Below are 20,614 nucleotides of genomic sequence, written 5' to 3'. Positions count from 1 at the left end.
ACATTAAAGAAGAGAAGCAGTGGAAATTAATTGCGTTATTAGACCGACTCTACAGTTTTAAAGTACAAATGTCAACAGCATTAAACCAGGAGGAAACATTTCGGATGAGATTTTGCTCAGAATAATAAAACAGGAGTGTGCAGAGACCACTACCAGGTTTGGTTTTAAAGCTGGGAAGGCTGTTGGGGGCCGGTGGCCCAGCTTCCCCGAGCAGAGCATCCCTCCATCGGGCTGCTGCGGGGCGACATGCAGCGCGGAACACAACAATGTGCCGTCAGCAACCACCGCGCCCAAGCTAGCAAAGCCCTTAAGCATCTGCTTCACGTGAAAACATACGCTTAAGTGCTTTCCCCTAGACTTGGGCGCTCCTGATAAAAACTCATGCATTCTCTTAAGCATCCAAATCTCCCACAGGCTTTCACGGTATCACCGCTTTCCAGCCTTTTTGCTGGAGCAGCAGCAGTACTAGCCTCGTTTTTTGGGTCCCCACAGTTGTGCTACCGCCCCAAAGGGAAACATGGCCAAGCTGTCTGGTAACGTTCCCACAGGAAATGGTTTCAGACTCACAGCGGGTCGGCTGGGTCGCGTCACGTCCCTGTTGTCCTCCTGCTTTACCTTGCTGGGCTCATGGGTCAGCACGGGGGACCCTTCTGGCTTGGCGTTACCTGGGTGAAAGGCAAGCAGAGATGAGGGGAGTTAAAATGCTGCCAAAAGCTGTTGCTGCATCCTGTCACCCAGCATGGGTGGGCATGGAGGGCTTCATCATTCCCCCCACCTCCCTTGTGCCAGAGCCCTGGCAGGCCCTTCCCAGCTCTTAGGACAAAAAGAAATGGCCTCAAGTTATGCCAGGTCTAGATTGGATATTAGGAAAAATGTTTTAACAGAAAGGGTTGTCAGGCATTGGAACAGGCTGCCCAGGGCAGTGGTGGAGTCACTATCCCTGGAGGTGTTTAGAAGACATGTAGATGAGGTTCTTAGGGACATGGTTTAGTGCTAGAGTTAGGTTATGATTGGACTCAATGACCTTGATATGATTCTATTTGCCCAGGAAATGCAGGAAGATGGTGGCGAAAGCAGACAAGGACATCCCTGGTGCAGGACTGGATGTTCTGTAAATAGGTCATTTTTGTTCAAACTAATAAAGTTTCACTACGTTTTGCTTCTGTTGTGTCAAAAACACCTCCCGTTCCTCCTCTCTGCTTGGCTATCTGGAGTGCGTCTCCATAGAGCAATAGAAGCTGTAATCCAGCCTAGCCTCCACAGCCAGCCCTCTCACAGTGTGACTGCCCTTTTTTCTACTAAAGAAACAAATTCACTCTGCACAAGAGCAGAGCATGTGATAAATTAAAAGCTCTGCAGCATCTGACATTGCTAGGACAGCATTTGTCACAGGGCTCCCCATTAGTAAAAACAAAACCAAACCAAACAGGACAACTGTCGACAAACTTCTTTTATTGACTACCTACGGAAGTGATGATTTCAACAACAGACATGTCATTTTACAGCTAAGTCATAAAAAATTCAAAGCATGGAGGCAGCGCTTGTTTTAATGCACTTCAGCCCTGGGGATTTATACTGCAAGGCTGTGCCAGAAATGCAGATATATGGGCTGTATGTGCTTTAGCATCTCCTACTGTGATTAAACGGAGGAATGGAGTATCTTTAAGAGTGGCTCTAAGATAAGAGGGAACAATTTGCTAGGAACATAAACCTAGTGCAAGTGAGGCTGCCTGGTGAAAGCACTTTAGAGAAAGCTTCTTACAGGCTAATTCACTCCTCTGTTCCCATCTCAGGCTTTGCACAGAGCTGGAGCTCACAAACCAACAAAAAAAAAAAAGGGAAAAAAGGAGAAAAAAAAAAGAGATACCCACTCAAAGTGTAACACAATCCCAAAGACGCAGAAGAAGTGAGCTTTGGTCAATGAAGAGAAGCACCATGCTGGGATTCTATTTTTTTTTATTTTAACTCTACAGCATAACTCCCATCTCCTTCTGTATAAGTTACTTGGCACTGTGATGCTTCAGCGGAGTAGGGGAGCAGCGGGTGCTGCCGTGGGCATCCTACATCAGCATCCAGGCAAGAGGGAGCACTGGCATCTCTCTTTGCCAGGAGGCCAGTTGGTCACAGAAGGACATAAAAATTATGAATCCTCTGATTTTTTATTTTTTTTAAAAAAATGAGATAATGAGATACATGATACAAGATACATGAGATCACAGACCTTTCACCCATCCTGCTAATTAGACAAGCCTCTGAAAGCAGATCTGGTGCTAAGGGATGTTGTCACGAAGCAACCACTCACCTCTGACTCTGTTGCGCTCGCTGGAGCCAGCCTGGGAGCCGGGCTGGGACCCACCCTGGGAGCTGGGCTGGGAACTGGGAGTGCTGGAGCTGGAGGAACTGCCGCTGCTGGTCCTCTGCAGCGGGCTCTCCACGATGGGCTCTGTCCTCCGCAGGTCCGGGTTGCTGTGGGAGCACAAACCAGAGGAGCACCCTCAGATGGTGCTGCAGGCACCTCCAAGGCTTCAGAGCCTTCCCACCCTGAGTGTGACAGCTGGAAGGGGAGAGGACACCTCTTCTGCAGGAGAAGACAGAGCTGAGGTCTTCTCTCCTGCAGCTATTGAGCCTGAAAACCCACTGAAACCCATGGGAGCTGAATCAGGCACTCAACATCTTTATGGAGGTGGATCACAACTGTGATAAAAAGACTCGGCTAGAGCAGCTTTCTACTCTTATTTGGTCAAACTTCACAAAAATATAAAAGATTCTTTGCTCAGAATTCCCTTTCAGACAGTAGATGGGCAACACTGGAGTTATTTGAATTAACCACCAATATGCATCATGAAAGCAGGAATTCGCAAATCAACATTAGACAGAGAAAGAAATATTTCAGTGACAAAAGGATCTCAAGTTTGCAACAAGGCTGCCGATTACTCTTGCCACTTAATCACACTTCCCAGTTTTCATGGCTTCAGTTCAAACGTGCATCAGATATCTGCTTTCCTTCCTTGATTTCTCTCACCCTTGTGAACACACATAAATCTAGAATAAAAAGTGTCCTTGATACACAAAGAGAGACTAATAGCTCTCTGGGTATCAGATGCCTGTAGGAAATTAATTCTTGTTTGGCACTGAAATTACATCAGAAGACGTTCAATGCAGAGTTACACAATGTGGCTTTATACAATATTCCTGTTAAGTGATCTTATTACTTAAAGTCCTGTTAAAAATGTATGGGAAAGTTTATCAAGTCCAATTCGGACTTTGTGTATATAAAAATTATGCAGTAATACTGCCATGTGACACAATGCAACTGCAATCGGAGGCCGTGCACGTGAAGTGCAAGGTGTGCAGAGGGTGCACGGTGCATCCCTTGGAGAAAAACCATGATGGTTCAAATTGTGTAAAGGCCCATTGTTGTAATGGGGTCACCGGCAGAATTGTTTGGACACTGCTTGGTATGAATATTATATAAAATCGCTGCTTAGTGTTATCTTGCATTGACACAGGTGGGTATTAAAATGATGAGAGCAAGACAGTAGCTTTCTGTATGCAAGAAAATATCCCATCATTTGTTACAATAGAGTAACAAATAAAAGATAGCATGTTTTGATAATATTTACATTTATGCATGGGGGAAATCAAGAACCAGTAGGAGAAGTAGTTAGAACGAAAACTGGAGAAATGCTACATTACTGTGAGAGAAATAAAATACAAAATCATTTCACTGAATACTTAAGTTTAATAGACATGGCAGCATCCTAATAATTTCCAATTTTCATTTAAACTGAAGGCATCCAGTTCATGCCGTACGGCTGATGCATCCTTAAGCTAAATCAACTCACGAAATGTATTTGAAAACTTTTGATGTTTACCTGCACTGACCAGGATTGGGACCAGGGGGCTGCAGGAAACACTGGGCAACATCCACCAGGAATCCCAGGCTCCTATTATCCTTTTTACTTTCAATACCATCACTTATTAGGACTATGCATTCCAACATCCCTCCACATTTTAAATTGACTTTCAAGCAACAGCTGACTAAAATAACATTTTCAAGAATTCAGAATGCTTTAGCCTTGAGCAATAGAGACGAACAAGCCATGATATGACTGTTTTTTCTCCCTAATTTAAAAAGAGAACAACAACAAAAACCATCCTTCCTCCTTCTGCTACCCCTGTCAGAGCGCTGGGCTGGAAACAAAGGTGTTTGCTAAAACCTGGTGACAGCACATGGTTACGAACATCCCAGCCTTTGTTTTTTTGGCCCCAGCCTAAAAGGACAAGGCAGGCAGAAGAAACAAGGAGCTCCATCATGTAAGGCTACATGGAACACATATTTATTTGCCTCTCTGAGATCCAGATCTGCTCAGGATGCTCTGCAAACCAGAGACAAGCTCTTGTATGACTAAACCATGTTTTTTCCATCCAGCTCTGAGCCTCTCAACTTGCCTGCTCGTTCAAACATGCACAGGGACAGCTCTGACACGGCAGAGGTCGGATGGCTGCTGTGGTGCAGCATCCTTCCTCGGGGTGCTGCGAGCACAACCCAGCACACCGTCGGGCTGAAAAGCTGCATCTGGCTAAGCTAAAGGCCCTGGTCCTAGGAAGCCACAAGGAATTTAATCCTTGGTCTACATCTAAGGAAGATCTCACCAAGCTCTACCAGTGTCTGTCCTGCAGCACATTCCTCAGTCATTATCTCTGAAAAGCTGCTCTGATTCGTAGGAAATGTATGGTATGTATCACTGAGATCTCCCCTCTGGCTTATACAGATCCCCTTATATGCAAGAGGTGACACTGGCAGAACTAGAACCTAATTCCACTGAAGGGAGCACGAAAACTCCTGTTTGACCCCACAGCAGCAGATGCAGCATCCACCTCCAAGCCTTGCAACACCCAGGAATGGATTCAGCCCAGGGAGCAAACCCTCCAGGGACTGCTGCTGGTACAGAATACTAATGAACGCAAAACTAATTCACCCAGTGACAAGAGCAGCATTGCAAATCTCTTGTCAGCAAAAGCAGCGCTAAACCCCAGCCCATGTTGGGGCTCCCCAGCTGGGCGATGCAGGAGGAATGCAGGCAGCAGCAACGTGCTGGGGTCACCCCTGCCTGTCACCCTCCCGTGTCCATACCTGGCCCGAATGGGCTGGGAGCCCAGCCGGGGCCCCAGGGCGCTGCCGTTGCCCGGGGAGTTCTTCCTCGCTAGAGCAGGGGATATGGAAGTGGTTCGCTGAGGCACCTGGAAAAGAACAGAGACATTCACCCTCACCACCATGTCAGCACATCTGAGAGATCACCTCTCAGCACGGCCTTGATTTACAACTGATTTCCCACCAAGAGATAAGCAATTATTTATGGCAATTATAAAACAAGAAGCTCTTTGCTTTTAGAAGGAATCGCCTGGGTGTGAGACAGAAACGAGCTGCAGAGGTGCAGCCAGGGATGCTCCAGGCAGAGGAGCCCACAGCAGCATGCAGAGCAGCCCAGCTACCATCAAATATGGCATTTAGTTTTTCAAAAATGAATGTATGCACACACACATATACATAATTTAAATCTAACAAAACCCAGAAAAGTAATTTTTAAGGTAAAATTCAGATTGAAATGCATTCCAGCAGCCACAGTGGAGTTTTCAGCATCTCTAGTTCAAATATAACACATACCAGCAGAGAAATGGTATTGACTGATAGACAAACAAGAGGACTGACAGTGGGAAGATACAGACTGACCCACCTAACACTCACATTAAAACCCTATGACCTTTGTTGAGCCCAAAGCCAACCGCAGCTCACAGGTGCTCTGGGAGGTAACCCTGGACCCTGTAGTGTCCCATGGGAGGTCAGACATTGCCACCCAGCCGCAGGCACCATGGTCTCAAACCCCAGCAGCACAGACTGACATGGAAAAGCACAATGATACTCACCCTGCAATACCTTGCACCAGGTAATAGAGAGGCCAAGGGCTCAGCAGGATGAGCCAAAAAAGGGTTACTTGGTTTTTGGTTGTTTTTTGGTTTTTTTTTGAGAAGAAACATGCAATTATGTTAGGCAAGATAAAAAAATTTAGTGAGCCAGTGAGCTTTATATTCTGTTCCATTGCTAGCTACAGCTTGTCTAATTAAAAAACAATCTCCCATCCAGGTAGGGTACTCTGCAGTTGGGACCTGGGGAGATTCTTACGTTCCTCTGAAGCATCCAGCCGTAAGCACCAGCAGAAACAAGAGCCCAGACCACAGAGAGAGCCAGCCCGTTCTCACGGGACAGTCCTTTCCTTCCCGCTTACAAACACAGCAAACCCAATCTGGGTAATAAAATGTGAAGTCAGATGCCTTGTGGGTATTACTGCCAACACGATGGCCTTAAAGGTGACATGGGAACCCCTTCCAGAGCTCATGTTCCCTCAGTCAAGAAAATATGCCATAGTGTTGAAAAACACCTTTTATCAAAGAAGCAGGTGCTGTGGTCTCATCGCATAGCACATCACTGCAGGTAAGAGATGCCCTTCTCAAAGGACTTAAGGTAAAAGCCAACCTTAAATTACAAGAGGTTTTTCAAAATTAAGTTAAAACCAGGCAGCCACCCCTCTGCAGTACAGAGGAGCAAAAGACACGAACAACTCCAGGAGCTGTTGCCTTGCTTTTCCCCCGAGGTGAGTACCAATGTCTCCTCTTGCTTGGTGGCAGCAGTAATAGGAACTTTATTAACACTCATGACAGACCACCAGAGATCCCTTGCACAGGGAAGCTTACCTGGTGGCTGGTATTTTGCTCTTAAAAAAGCAAGTCACTTACTTTGCTAATACATAGAAAAGCTGCCTCTCAATCAGGAACAAACACCACCTCACTGTACTAATGGATTTGTAATAATTTTTTCTTTGCAAAATCCTCCCAGGCTGAGCACTGATTCATCATAAGGAGAACTTTAATGGCCAAGTTATAATTCTTGCAAAAGGAAGGTGTATCAACAATGCGATTGAAATACCAGTCCAGAAGAATCTTAATTAAAAAGGTACTGCCAGACACTGTCAAAATTTCGATGAAGGTATAAAGCTGCTGAAGCCCTAACAAGTCTTCCATCAAATATTGATTGCAACTGGAAGCACAGTGCCAGACAAAAAGGACCCGACTTATTGAGTATGACAAATTTCATGTTCCTATCATTCTATTTAAACAGAAGTTGTTTGTTGTTTTTTTCTTTTTAACCCTAGGAAAAGGAGAAATTAATTTATTTTGGCCTCTGTCCGGGCTCAAGAACTTTCTTTGCTGGAGGGCACACTATTTTACAGCACTCCTTGTGTACCCAAGTGCAACTCTCAGCATCTTGTGCAAAAGCTGCCTTGGGAAATGCACCTCGGGCAGGTCGGTGCCAGCCATAGAGCCACGGGGGTGGGCTCAGTCCTGCCCATTTGTTTTGCCAGAGGACGCTAAGCACAGTATCATCCCGTGGGGATTTAGCTTCGGGTCTGCCTCTTTGACGTGCTAGAAGTGAGGAGCGATAGTGTTACCTTTGGTGGAATGTCTTCCTCCTGCCGTAACCAAGAACTTCGGTCAAACTTTTCAATGCGAGGGGGCAGAGGAGGGTTTTCTGAGGTGGGGTCCGAGTTCTGCCTTGGCATCTCAGTGCGGTGAGAGGTCACCGTCAGAGCCTCCTGAAACCCAGCCAGTCCCTTTGCAGGCTGTTCATGCAGTGACTGAGACCCAGACAAGGAGCTTCCTTGGGATTTCACAGTGACCAGATGTGGAATCTAAGCACCAAGTCAAAACAGAACTATCAGTACAAAATGGAGGGGAAAAAAAAAAAAAAGGAATATAAAATCTATTTAAAAATTTGATTTTAAAAAAAAAAGTGATTAGCACTTCAGATGCACTAAAAAGCCCCCTCAGTTTGAGACCAGCCACTGCCTTGGTTTCAGGAACTTCTGACTTGTATTGCTTCAACGCAAGATCTATTAAAATCATGCTCACGTAGCTCAGCCTTGTAAAATCTGGTAATGCCTAAGTCGAAGTCAAGCGCCGGTCCTGCCGCTCGTGCGTGTACAGGGTGGGACAGCTCGTACCGACAGCCCCGTTCTGTGGGTCACAGCCCAGGGCAGGACCCGGCTGTGCCCTCCTGACAGCCCCCGCACAAGATGTGATGGCAGCTGGATTTCCAGCTCCTACACCTGCACCTCTAAGGTTGTGCTAATGAGGTTTGGCATGGATTTTCCTTGTTAAAAATGAGAAGGAAAGAAAAAAAAGGAAACAATAGTAAATAATTATTAAGGAAAAAAAAATTCATCAGGAATTCTGAGGCACAGATGGCTTAAAAAAAAAATAATATCTTGAGGGATGAGTTTCTATAGGTCAAGGTAGCCCCTGTTCCATAGATCAGCCTTATCGATCTAAGGGTTACAAGTGAAAGGAATACTGACATGCGTTTTGGAAAATCTGAGAAATTCACAAAGTCAGAGTTTGTGAAATTAGAGCTTCTTCCCAGGACCCTGTGAAGCTGCTCCTCTTTGATACAGCAGGGTTGCAACTTTTATCTGACATTGCTACATACATGTCTCTGTACACATGTACAGGTATCGTATATATGTGTATGCATGCATGCATTTACATGGGTCTCTGGGTTTCAAGCAGCTTTTTCATTAGTACTTTATTGCCCAACAATTGTTTTTGTAGCTGTTGACAATAAAGGTCATCAAAAAGGTCACTGATAAAGAGTTGGGCAATCAGAGAGATTAGAGTGAAATGGGGTTTTACCCACTTCCCAAAATATATAGACCATGTACAATGGGCAAAAAACCAGCTGTATGTTTATGGGCTTTCCTGGATGCATTTTGTTTAAAGCTGGCATTGTACTGCTGACCTATGGTTGCACATCCCACATGTGGATGGCACTGAGTTGGCAGATTTTCCCATAGAAAGCCCAGCTGGACTTGGAGCAAAGGCTTTGTACTTCCCTCTGAAATTCCCACTGGAACATGTGGATCTGTGGAAGCAATTCCAGGGGCTGAACCAGAGCCAGCACCAACACTAATAGAACTTTCAGTGGCAGAGTATTTACAGACCTCATGGCTGGCAGGAATGCTTAAAATAAAGATGCCCCTCCTCTGTGACAGTCATGGTGATCTATGCCCTCTCTATATGTGTTTGTGACTGATGTTGACTCAATGGAAAACCAAAATAAAACCTTGAATTAAAGCAGCAAAGAAAGCAAAACCTCTTTTTGATGAACTTCAGCATCAAAGCATCCTGGGTCTTTTGTTACCAGGCGCTGTGGTTTTAGTCCTTAACAAAAACCAGATCCAAGGAGGAACAGAGCAACTGCTGCACTGGACCAGACCAGTGGTTCCTCTTGGTCCTCCAGCTTGTTTCTGGCAGTAACCAGTACGTGATGCTTCAAAGGAAGGTATAAACCAGCGTGATGCTTCTAACACATGGAGGTGACAGGAGAAATCCACTCATGAATGTAGATGCTGCTCTTACTCATGAATACACTTAAGACTGAGAAACCAGGGAGCAAGACACTATTTCTCTTTAATCTGTTTTTTCTTGTTACCTTACCAGCACCCCCAGCATCCCGGTTCTGGGGGATGAACCTGCTGGGGAAGCCCCATTACCTGCGGGTCCACGGGCCGGAGCAGAGGTGGGGTCCGTGCCGGCTGCACCCCGCTGATGCTGAAAGACTCAGAGCGAGGAGGCAGGTTGGGGTCAGAAATCCTGTTGGCCACCTTATGTGGCATGGCCGGCGAGCTCTGGCGATTGAGCCGGGAGCGCTCCTCCACCTGTGGTGAGACGGGGAGAGCGGGTGAACGCCCCACAAAAAGCCATTTCTGATTGAAAACCAAGGGACAGAATGAAAAAAACAAAACAAAACAAAACATAGAATGTCCTGAGTTGGAAGGGACCCACAAGGATCATTGAATCCAACTCCTGTCCCTGCATATGCCAACCCCACAGTTCATACCATGTGTCTGAGGACATTGTCCAGTCCCTTCTTGAACACTGTCATGCTTGGGGCTGTAACACCTCCCTGGGGAGCCTGTTCCAGTGCTCCACCACCCTCTGGGTGAAGAATGCATATGTATAGAGAATACAAACATACAGAGGAAGCTCTTTTCTCTGTAGGTAAATCATATATATTGTATGATCATGGAATCCCAGTTACTGAGCAAATTGTGCAATAAATTAATTTTAAAAACATGGAAAGGACTATTTTTATTTATACATGTAATTCATTTCTGAATGTGAAACGGAAAAATAAAGAAAAGGCAACATGCCCTGGAAAGGTGGTTTGAGAGGTAATTCCTGAGAAGCTCTTGCTTCTTCTCAAATGTATCTTTGAGCAAGGGGACCCTTTTCCTTCACTACTATAAACACTACAAGGAGAGCTTTTGTTTGATCTGAATAAAAGAATAAACATAGTAGCCAGAAAACGGCTGGCTTTGATCTAGGTTTAGTAAGTCTGGCACCCTGTCATTAAGGAAGGGGAAAAACCTCTATGACTGAGAGATAAACAAACCCAAAGCCCCGTGCTTTCAGTTACTCTTAATGGAAATACAGTGTTTTCAGCTAACCCAGACATATATGCTGTCTGGGTGTCCCTGCATGAGACTGTATGCATTGATATTCATGCAGCATATGCTATCCAGAATTCTTAATATCTGACATATATTTTCATTTACATATCATTAACGTGTTAAACATTAGCACATCCTGATAGCACTGTGTACAATGTCATGTTAAAAGGCAATCTTTAAAACAGGTTTGCTTGGAAAGAAACGGAGCTCTTATTTAAGTAAATAAACACTGATTAAATGAAAGAGCCATTACATTAATAAAAATAAATCTTTTTCAGATACTGAGCAGGAGAGGCAGAGGAAAATTCAGGCAGTAGATCTGTGTTATGGACTCCTTCCTTTCTAGCTCATGTGGGACCCCCTGGGCCACTGCTGTGTCCCAAGAGGTCGTCACAGCTTCTCCAGGTGCTGCCCAGCAGCTCACAGAGACCAGACAGAGCTTGGTTCAGTGATGCTTGCAGGAACAGATGCAAGGAAGGAAGGAGAGCAGGGATGGGAAGGAGAAATCCCCCTGAACAAGGGAGCAGCAGCATGAGCACTGGGGTCACAGGCCAGGTCCAGTTCACCTCCAAGTTCTCCAAGTTTGCAGGCACTCCCCAGCACGCTGCCGAGCCATAATACATAGCTGATTATGGAGAACTTCAAAACCTGCATGGAGGAGAAGGCAGGAGAGGGATGAAACAGGGATGTTTGTGCACTGGGAATGAGAAAGGCACTTGGTTTTCCCACTGCCAGCATCTCCTTGCCAGCACTCTGCTGTACCAGCACAGCAGAGGATGCTCTCAGGACTCTCCAGCTGAACTGCGTGGAGCCGCACTGACTCCACCATTAAGCAGAGAGGAGGAAAAAAGAGCAAGACCCTGCAGGAATTCATCACTGGTCTGGTTCCAGCCATCACTAATTGAACTCAAGATTCCCCTGAAAGAAGACACATCCTCAGCAGCTTCTGTACAGGTCCCAGTGGAAGACTGCTGATGTTCTCGTACATCACTTCAAAGTGAGAGAAGGATAAAAGCCATGGGGACTGAAAGAGGAGCTGACGCGTGCATTGGCTGCTGCAGAGAACAGCACAACTCGTGACACACAGTCAAGCCTTTGGGACGGCATTGGAGGGCCTGGCCACCACATGGAAAATGTCCAATTAAACCTGTCCCCTCCTTTATGCATGGTCACGTATGGCACATACCTTCACAAACCCATCCTGCAGCTAACCAAGCTTCTCTGTCACTGGGAAGTTTGACCTGGCTATCTTCCTCACTTGGTTTAGCAAACACTGGTCCATAGCAGGAGAGGCAGTAACGGAGAACGCTGCTAATTACAGTACCACTGTTTAGAGCGCTAATGCCACGTCCCTGGCTGGATCATCAGAGGGTCCCAAGGTGACATCTAAAAAGGCCCAGCTTGATGATAAGCAGAGATGTGCCTGGACAAACAGGGCAGGTCTAGGACAGTACCCAAGCTACATCTGAGTTGACATCAAGTGCACAATCCTTCACTCGCAAGAAGATGAGTAGAAGGGACAGCAGATGGAGATTTGCATGTTGGTGGGGGCTATCGGATCAGACTGTTTTCTTTGGCATAAAAAAGGAAATCCTTGGCTGTGCTCTGGTGAAACTATGAAAGATGTAGCACAACCCTGAGATGTGTCTTCACCAACACACCAGTCCCTTAACAAAGGGACACTGGCACACAACCACAGTGTGAGTGGCTACAGCCTCACTTCTGTGCTTTATCCCACATTTACAAGGTCTTGGATTCACCATGTGAAGACGAGTGAAGTGGGTAAATAAGTGCATAAAGTAGAGGCATGAAAAGCACAGAGGGGCATAGTACACGGAAAACTCAGCTGGGATGACTGAGTACCTGAGAGAGAAGACTTGAAACCAAAGATCATAAAAACAAGAATAATATCAGATAGCATGCAAGATCCTCAGAGGATATCCCAATAAGCTCTAGCTGAGCACCAGACTTGTCTTCTCCTTTTTTTCCAAAGGAAAGTTAAGTCTCAATATTTCTGTTAAATTAGCATGCATGGGTTGGGTAAGGGAATTGCTAAACTTATGCAACAACCATGGTAGGGTGATGAAGTATCAGTGCAAGTCTGTCTGTACAGTCAGCAAGGGTGGTACTTTGCCATATGCAGCAAAGTAGCTAAATTGTGCTAAAAATGGGACTATGCAGTAGATAAAACAGTGAATGGAGGGAAGAGTAGTTTGGGGAAGTTCCCAAGGGTATTGTGTCAAGGCAGCACATCAAACTACTGCTCCCGAGAGCAGAACGATGACACAGTTGTTGCTTTGAGCATTTCATTTGAAACCAGACAGAGTGACACAAGTAAAGAATAAACAGTTTGAAGACCTAATTGGTGGAAGCTAGAGATGTTCCCAAACAATGGGAAATCTCATATTCCCTGTGATTTCAGCAAAGGGTCTGAGGCCACATTCTGCTGTTCTTATTCATGTTGTGCAGTTCCCAAAACCCCACTCCCAGTGATGACATCAAAAAGAGACACCTCCCCCACGGAATAAAAGAAATGGGCTTTTGTGTTTGAAATGGAAAGCTAAATCCAGCACTTTTCTCATTCACCTTAGATAAAGATTCCTTTTAAAATGTATTTGTTATAGCTTTGAAGACAATGCCAGAGGTACTTTAGCAACATTCTAGAGGGTTTATTTAAAACCAGGCAATGAAAGCCAGAGTTTTTTCCCTTTTTCCTGCCTGCTACCTACTCTCAGCACTTCTGCAGAGGGGCAGTAGAGCCCCAGTTCTGCAGAAAACTGCAGAGGCACCGTGCAGGTGGAAGCCTCTGCTGTCAGAAGTGGCTCAGCACATCTGGAACATCTCCTCTGCAGACCCACCTACCAAACCTCTTCTTCCACTGGAAAGGCTGGAGAATGATGCTGCAACTCCATGAAAATAGGTCTGGTGCATCACCACCAAAATACTCTGGAGATTGAATTAGAAGGGAAAGAAGGAGAAACCCAAAGGAGTATAAAGAGGCCAAAAGAGTTTTTGACACCCATATCTATCTCTGAACTGTTTGTATTATTGGCCTTTGCTTAGCAACTGATAGCTGATTGCATTTCTTGAGCATTTTATGCTTGCAGGTATTGTGGATGCAGCTGAGGGTTGTCAAGAGGAAAGACCAGGAGACAGCTATATACCGGATGCACATCACATCTCTGCCAGGACTGAAGGGTGCCAGACATTTGGCAGCAGAACAGCAATCCTGCTCAGTAGGAAGAATAGCCGAGTTATTAAAAGATCTTTCTGCCCAGGATTATGGTTACAAAATTAAACCACACTAAACACAAAGAACTTTAGAAAAACTAATAGCAAGAGTGGGCACCAGTTTTACTGGAGCCACCACAAAGGGATTAAGGAGAAAGTGTTTGCACATGATCCTGAAATTGCACTGCAGACAATGCATGTCTTCATATTCTCCAGACTGTTCAGCCAGGCAATAATTAATATTCAAGATCTCACAATTGTTACAACAATTGCCTCTTTCTGCTGGGGAGAACAAGAAAATTGGCAATGTGGTTTGCCTTTCTGAAAATCAAATCATGAGAGAAAAGCAATCCCAAGAGGTACAGTCATAAGCACAGGAGAAGGAGCTGTCTGGTCCCTGTTTGATTATGGGGAACTGACTCCTCAGCAAGGAACACTGTACGATCACACTCTGCATTCACTCCTGACCTCCAGACAACTTGTGGACGTGCCAGGAATAAGCATCAGGAGCTCCTGGCACGTCCACAAGTCCCCAACTGTGGCTGAACCCCTCCAGAAGGGATCCATCCTCCTCCTTGTGTGCCCTCATGGAAAAAACTCCTTCCTCCACTATCTGTCCTTGCACAAACGTACACACATTGCACTGAACTGGGAGTGTTTCCAGCACAGCTAATGGCATCTGCTGGAGGATGACCCAGCAAAACACAATCTGCCACATGTACAGCGCGTTTCAAAAAGATGCACCCAATTTGAAATCACTGTATTTTTGAAATTGGGTCCATCTTTTTGAAACACCCTGTATTTCAGACTGAACTGCATGCCCAGCTCAGGCAAATGCATCATTCTCCTCGCTCTCGCCTACCTCCTTGGCCCAGGCTGGTTTCTCGCTGGCATTTATCCCTTCTTTGTAATGGTAGAGGGGTTTCTTCTCTGCCGGCCGCTGGTCCTGCCGCTGCTGCTGCTGCTGCTGCTGCAGGGACACCAGGTAGTCCCGCTCCTGCTGCAGCTGCCTCTGCAGCCGCTCCGCCTGCCGCTGCTCCTCCAGCTGCTTGCGCTTGTACTCCTGCCCAGAGAAAGCATAGTGACATGGCTGCCCGGCTGAACGCAGGGCTGAAAACGGCAAATGTAGCTGTTTGGGTGGAAAACGGGGCCCAAGTATCTGAAAGGCTGCTTTCTGGCAAAGTTCATTGATTTGAAAGACACTGGGGACTGAGCTGTAAACCATCCTGGAGGAGATATGGCTGGGAGGACAGAACCAAGCAATTCTGAGTCGTGACCCTGGTGGTGGCACTTTGCAGCAGGTGACCTGTCCCAGGGAAGCACTGTGAGACCCCTCAAGGGCGCAGACATCTCCTTAGGAGTCACCAGGATGTTGCCCAGATTTTTCTGGATGGGAACAACAAAGCATCAATCTGACAAGCTGCCAAACACCACCAGGTCAGCCAAAATCCAGCCAAAGCCAAGTCCTCTGCAGGACCAATTTATTGTTCGTGGGAAGGGCCACAAAGCAGAGCCAACTGTATGATCTTTCTGAATCCAGTTCTATGAGGTTTAATGACTAAATCATTTTGAAAAGGCCTTTTTGAAAGACAAAAGATTGTGTATTTTCTTTTGCCGTAAATAAAATTATTAGCAAGAGGGTAAAAGAATAATCCCTCTGGATTAAAAGATAACGCAGTGTGAATAACAGCTACCAGCATTAAAAAAGGATAATTCAACAATAAATTAAGTAAAAAACTAGGATATCCAGAATGCAAACAGCAGGAGAGGGAATATACAGTGTTCCTGCAAGGAAACCAAAACAAAAGCCTTCGCTTGGAATATGCAAACCCACAGGGCAGGCTGGGTTTGCTAGGTGCAGGCATGTGACAGTGTGACCACATTCCAACATGCTGCCAACAGCCTTCAAAATTACACAGCAACAAAGAGGGGCTGCTCCGCTCATGCTGACACTGCGGAAGGGATGCAATGAGAGCCATGCATGGCGGAGGACACGGCCCGAAGCGGCGGCGAGGGAATCAAGGCATGCTCTTGGCCACTGAGTGGGACAGGAGGCACCAGTGGTGACAGCAGCGTTCCCCACGTCTCGGCATGGCAGGAGGCACTCGGGGGACACGGGTGCAACAAGGGCACATGCGGACACGACATGGGCAGAAAGCAGAAAGCGTGGCCGGGGCCTCCCATTTACCAGAAGTAGTGCTTGCTCCTGCAACAACTGCTGCTGCAGGATCTCTAACTGTCTCTGCTCCTCCTCTAACTGTCGCCTGATGTACTCCTGGAGGTGTGGGCAGCAAGGTTCAAAGGAAAAAGAGAGAGAAGGTAAAAGAGACAGTATTTCCCAAGAGGAAGGAGAATGAGGTGGGCACCCGCACACATCCCACCCGAAAGCCATCACTGATCGATCAGCCCAGGAACACTTTATTCGTGCCCAAAGAGCCCGGGACACCCACCACTCAGGGACCTCTGAGGGTAGAGTGAAAACCACTGGAAATGGCTAACATTAACTGAGAACATCCCAAAACCCCATCCCAGGCACCAGCGGGTTGGAAAAGCCTGCATCAAGTGTCTCCACACCTGTGGGCCAGCAAGTGGATCCGCACAGAAATAAATGATGGCGGTGGAAAGTGACACACAATTAAGCAATTTGCTCTCAAGTGGCAAAAATTATGAGAAAAAACCTCTGATGAGAGGAAGAGAAATCCATGCTGAAGGCAACTGCCGTGTTCCTGCCGCGTTACCTGCTCGTGCTCCGCGCGTCGCCGCTCCTCCTCCCGCCGCATCTGCTCCTCATAGTGCCGCCGCTGCTCCCGCTCCTGCTGCTTCCGCAGCTCCTTCTCGCGTCTCTGCTGCTGTGGGGACAGAAGGCACAGGTCAGCACCCCTACTCCTCTCCACAGAAGCTCAAAGTCCTTTTTCTCACAGTTTTTGGGGAGACATCTCACCCAGCAACCTGCAATGCTCCTCACGTTATCTGGTGCCTGGAGAACCTAGAGCATCCCCCAAAACAGCACTGGACCATGCAAACAAACCCCTTTTCTGCCCTATGTGGGCAATGCACCGTCCCCACTCACCGGTGTGCCGGACAAGGGGGTTAACTAGGCAGGAAGAACTCACCCTGGGAGATGCACAAGCCTGTCACTTATGGGGAACTCATATCTGAGCCCCAAAACCACCTGCAAAGATGAGGGGGGTTGCTGGGGGAGCTACTGTCTGCCAAGAGGGGAATGCGTCCCTCTTAACATTCGCTGAGGTCAGAAGGTAACACAGAAGACCCAAAATCCAAGGGTTTTTCTTTTCTGAAACACCAAATGAACAGGGTAGGGGGACTCCTTTCCTGTCCTCAGGCCACCCCTGTCCCAGGCTGCATCCCTGCCTGCTTGTCTCTGTAGCATCTTTGCCAACAGCAATCCAGGGCATTTTGGGGTAATGACACTCTACAGCCTGCTGTGAGCCGTCCTGTGTCCGCTGGGCACCCAGGTGACACCCCCAGCTCTCATCCCCATGCTTTTAACCCAACATCACTCCTCCAACTACCCAAACCTCTCTGCTCTCCCATCCTGGGGTGCGGAGGCTCAAAGTAAAACACTGCAATGCTCTACCATGGAAGCAGAGGGGCTGCAGGCTGCTCGGCACCGCAGTGGCCAGCTGGCACATCAGCAGAGGGCACTCAAATGCCAATGTTGGCTACTGGGGCTCTGCAGCCTGCCACAGCTCCACCATGCATGCAGTGCTAACGGGGAGGCAACCATTGCCGACACAGCAGCTGAGCAGACTACAGTGCCAGGCACCGGAGGGGCTGGCGATGCCACATGTTTGCTAAATCATGTGGAGGGCTGGAGCTGGCAGCTGCCTCCGGCAGCTCTGCCCAAGGAGCTGGCTGAGCTATCTGGAGACAAAGATGCATCTGCTTTAAACTGCTGCTCTGCAGTATGGACAGATGGATTTGGTATCTATATCTATGTATAGATACCTATATAGATATGTTCTATATAGGTATCTATCCCTATTATAGCTATCTATCTACAGAGATATTATATAGCTGTTATATTTATCTCTATAATATAGTGATTTAATATCTCTATAGAGAGATATTATATCTCTCATATATAAGATATATAGTATATTATGCAGAGATCTATCTCTATAATACATATCTAATACAATAGATCCATCTCTAATATATATATATTTATAATAAATAACTATGTAAGAAACAGGTCTATTCAGACAGATGACTATGATATATATAATTCAATATCCTATATTCTACTTTATATCTTTTTCCATATCTGTCTAGAGATATATATCTACAAATATATTTGTAGATAGAAGCCTATAAAGATAGATATATCTATAGATAGATATTTTAAATATCAGGAGAAGCCATTGCTTGTCTTACTGCTACCTCCTCATCCACAGGTGACATCCACAGCCACCCTGGACTGTGCTGATTTGCTCCAGCTTAACGTTCGAGCTGCAGCACAGCTTTAGTGCCACCTATAGCCATATTTATCCACGCTGTTCCATTTGCCTCCAGGAAGGAAAAAATTGTATCAAACTTGAAATAACCTGCCAGGCTCCAGACTCCAGCATGTCCCACGCCAGACACAGTTGCTCACGCTGCCCACGTAAGCTAGGGCTGCATGTGTTACTGTGTGCGTACACCTGTCCTCGCCAAGCACAACGTGAACATAGGGTTGTTTGTAGGTTTTTTTGAACTACACTAGAAATTGAAGAGGATATACCAGCAGGATGTAGTAATTCTACAGCAGTAAGAGTAACACACAGGATTTCTTGGCTTCCCCAGCACTCCTGAACCTCCTCAGATGAGCGCTGTGGGTGATGGTCACTGCTGCCATGCACCCAGGAGCATGGATCTTCTGACTAACAGGTTGAATACACGTTACCCTGAGCTTCCAATTCCAGTGTATATCACACTGGTTTTTGGGTGGCTTTTAACCTTTTTGTTGGTTTTTTTTTTTTTTTTTTTTTTTTTCATTAGAATAGAATGTTGCTGAATAAAGCATATAATGCTTGTGTAGGCTGGGCTTGGCTGGCAGGAGGCAAGGCCCTGAATGCCACAGCTATTTCTTAAATAAAAAAAATCACCCGGTTGGTCATTATTTCCAATTCAGCAGTCAAACAAAGCCAGACCCTTCCAAAAAAGTGCTTTTCCTAGGGAGGGAGCAGCACATGACCATCCTTCCAGTAGAACATGCACCCAGCAGTCCCAGCCTTATTTACACACCAAAAAGCCTACTGAACCACTGGAGCTGGGAACTGAGCCCCCCCAAGCACAGTTTTCTTTCAAAGCCAAGCCTGATGCTCTCTGGGATATTTAAAGGACTTCAGCATCTTGCCGCAGCCAAGCTCTTTGGGCTCAGGGTGAGAGTGGGATGAAATATATCCATTTATCGAGGCCAGGCATACAGAGCTTCCCTCCAGCTCCACAGCGTTTTTGTCAGGTCACATTATAAGCAAGTCATTTGTCACGGTCGCATTACAAGCACCTTCAGCTAAAGACCACGCCGCCATCTCAGCATTGCTGCAGTGAATTGGCAGCGGCACAGCCTCCCGGCATGCTCAGCTGCCTTCCCTGTATGGACCCACTTCAGCAGCTGGCAAACATCTGGTGAGGACCTGGCACTGCAGTGAGTGAAGCCTCCATCACTGCACCCACCTCCCCTCCATCACTGCACCCATCTTTCCCCCATTGCTGCACCCATCTCCCCCCCATTGCTGCTCACACTGGTGACAAGCAGCACTAGGATGATGGGGACTTGTTTAATGTAGGGACTGAGCTCAGTGAGATGCAGCTGAAAACTGCATGTGAAAAGTCCATGTAAAAAAAAAAAAGGCAGAGATTCAAAGCTCTCTCTTTATTTGCCTCCTTTTCTGTCTGTTTTCTGCCCTCCCTCTCCCACTGCAAATGCACACTTCCCACATTTCTCCAAGCCTGAAACTACTGTGTGTATTTACACTACCCAGATCTATTATTCATGCAAGGCAAGAGCGCAAATTAATTAGGAGTGCATTTATATAACTCTGCAGGTAAAGCTATATGTAGCTGCTTGTAAGCCAGAATGGGATCTTATTTGCACTGCACTAGAAATGACAGGTTTTAAATATTGATGAAGCAAGACACAGGAAGGCAAAGCCTCTGGTAGGAAGGTCCTTGGAGGCCTGGCATGAAACAAGGACTTCAAAGGAGCAAACTTCCTTTGCTGGGTCAGTTGCATTCAGGACTAGGAGTGATGGGAGAGCTGGAGCTGCCCTGTGACCCTGGCGAGCTCCAAGAGGCACTGACACTTGCAAGAAGCAGCTCCTGGAAAACTCGTCTGCTGTTCCCAAACACGAGCGTGAGCCAGTGAAGAAGAGGAGGGGAAATTCCAAGTGACAAATGAAAACAAATATTCTAGGTGGTTGCGTTGCTGTGACAGGTTCATTTATCTGAGCCACCAGGGAAAGAGTGACTGTGGCTGGAACATCATCTTCCCTGACACACTGAGCACTGGAGCACGAAGGGGTGTTTCCCACTGGGAGAAAAACTGGGTCAGAACTTCCCACCACAGCAAACAGGAATCTGATATGCTCTGAACCATCGCAGGAGCTTTTAGCTGAGATCACCACGAAAGGATCCTCCATGCAGGAAAAGGCTCATGGTTCAGAAACAATGAGTTATGCATACTTTATAACCAAAGATAAAACAAAGACGTGTCAGGCTTAGCAGATACCTGTATTACAGGAGCTGCCATAATGTAGCTCGCCTTGGAAATGGGTACAGGACTGCTGCTGGGACCACTGCAGTGTCCCCAT

At 46.5% G+C, this 20,614-nt stretch overlaps 1 protein-coding gene across 22 annotated transcripts in view; it reads right to left on the bottom strand.

Moving 5' to 3' along the window:
- TNIK (TRAF2 and NCK interacting kinase) overlaps positions 1-20,614 on the bottom strand; it is a 159,461-nt gene that overhangs the window by 21,116 nt on the left and 117,731 nt on the right. For 7 of the 22 annotated variants that reach the window (XM_065073861.1, XM_065073851.1, XM_065073853.1 and 4 more), the window contains 8 exons: positions 16,538-16,648; positions 15,988-16,074; positions 14,662-14,862; positions 9,609-9,773; positions 7,509-7,748; positions 5,138-5,244; positions 2,303-2,466; positions 568-665 (listed from right to left, as the gene is read on the bottom strand). In XM_065073861.1, the coding sequence (XP_064929933.1) occupies positions 568-665; positions 2,303-2,466; positions 5,138-5,244; positions 7,509-7,748; positions 9,609-9,773; positions 14,662-14,862; positions 15,988-16,074; positions 16,538-16,648 (1,173 nt within the window). The remainder of the gene's footprint in view (positions 1-567; positions 666-2,302; positions 2,467-5,137; positions 5,245-7,508; positions 7,749-9,608; positions 9,774-14,661; positions 14,863-15,987; positions 16,075-16,537; positions 16,649-20,614) is intronic. The other 15 variants (XM_065073856.1, XM_065073865.1, XM_065073858.1 and 12 more) reach the window with 3 other exon arrangements.

This window comes from Columba livia, chromosome 9 (genome assembly GCF_036013475.1).
Source record: "Columba livia isolate bColLiv1 breed racing homer chromosome 9, bColLiv1.pat.W.v2, whole genome shotgun sequence".
Classification (NCBI taxonomy): Eukaryota; Metazoa; Chordata; class Aves; order Columbiformes; family Columbidae; genus Columba; species Columba livia.
The sequence above is the reverse complement of the archived record's forward strand: the minus strand, read 5'-3'. Positions and strand labels throughout refer to the sequence as shown.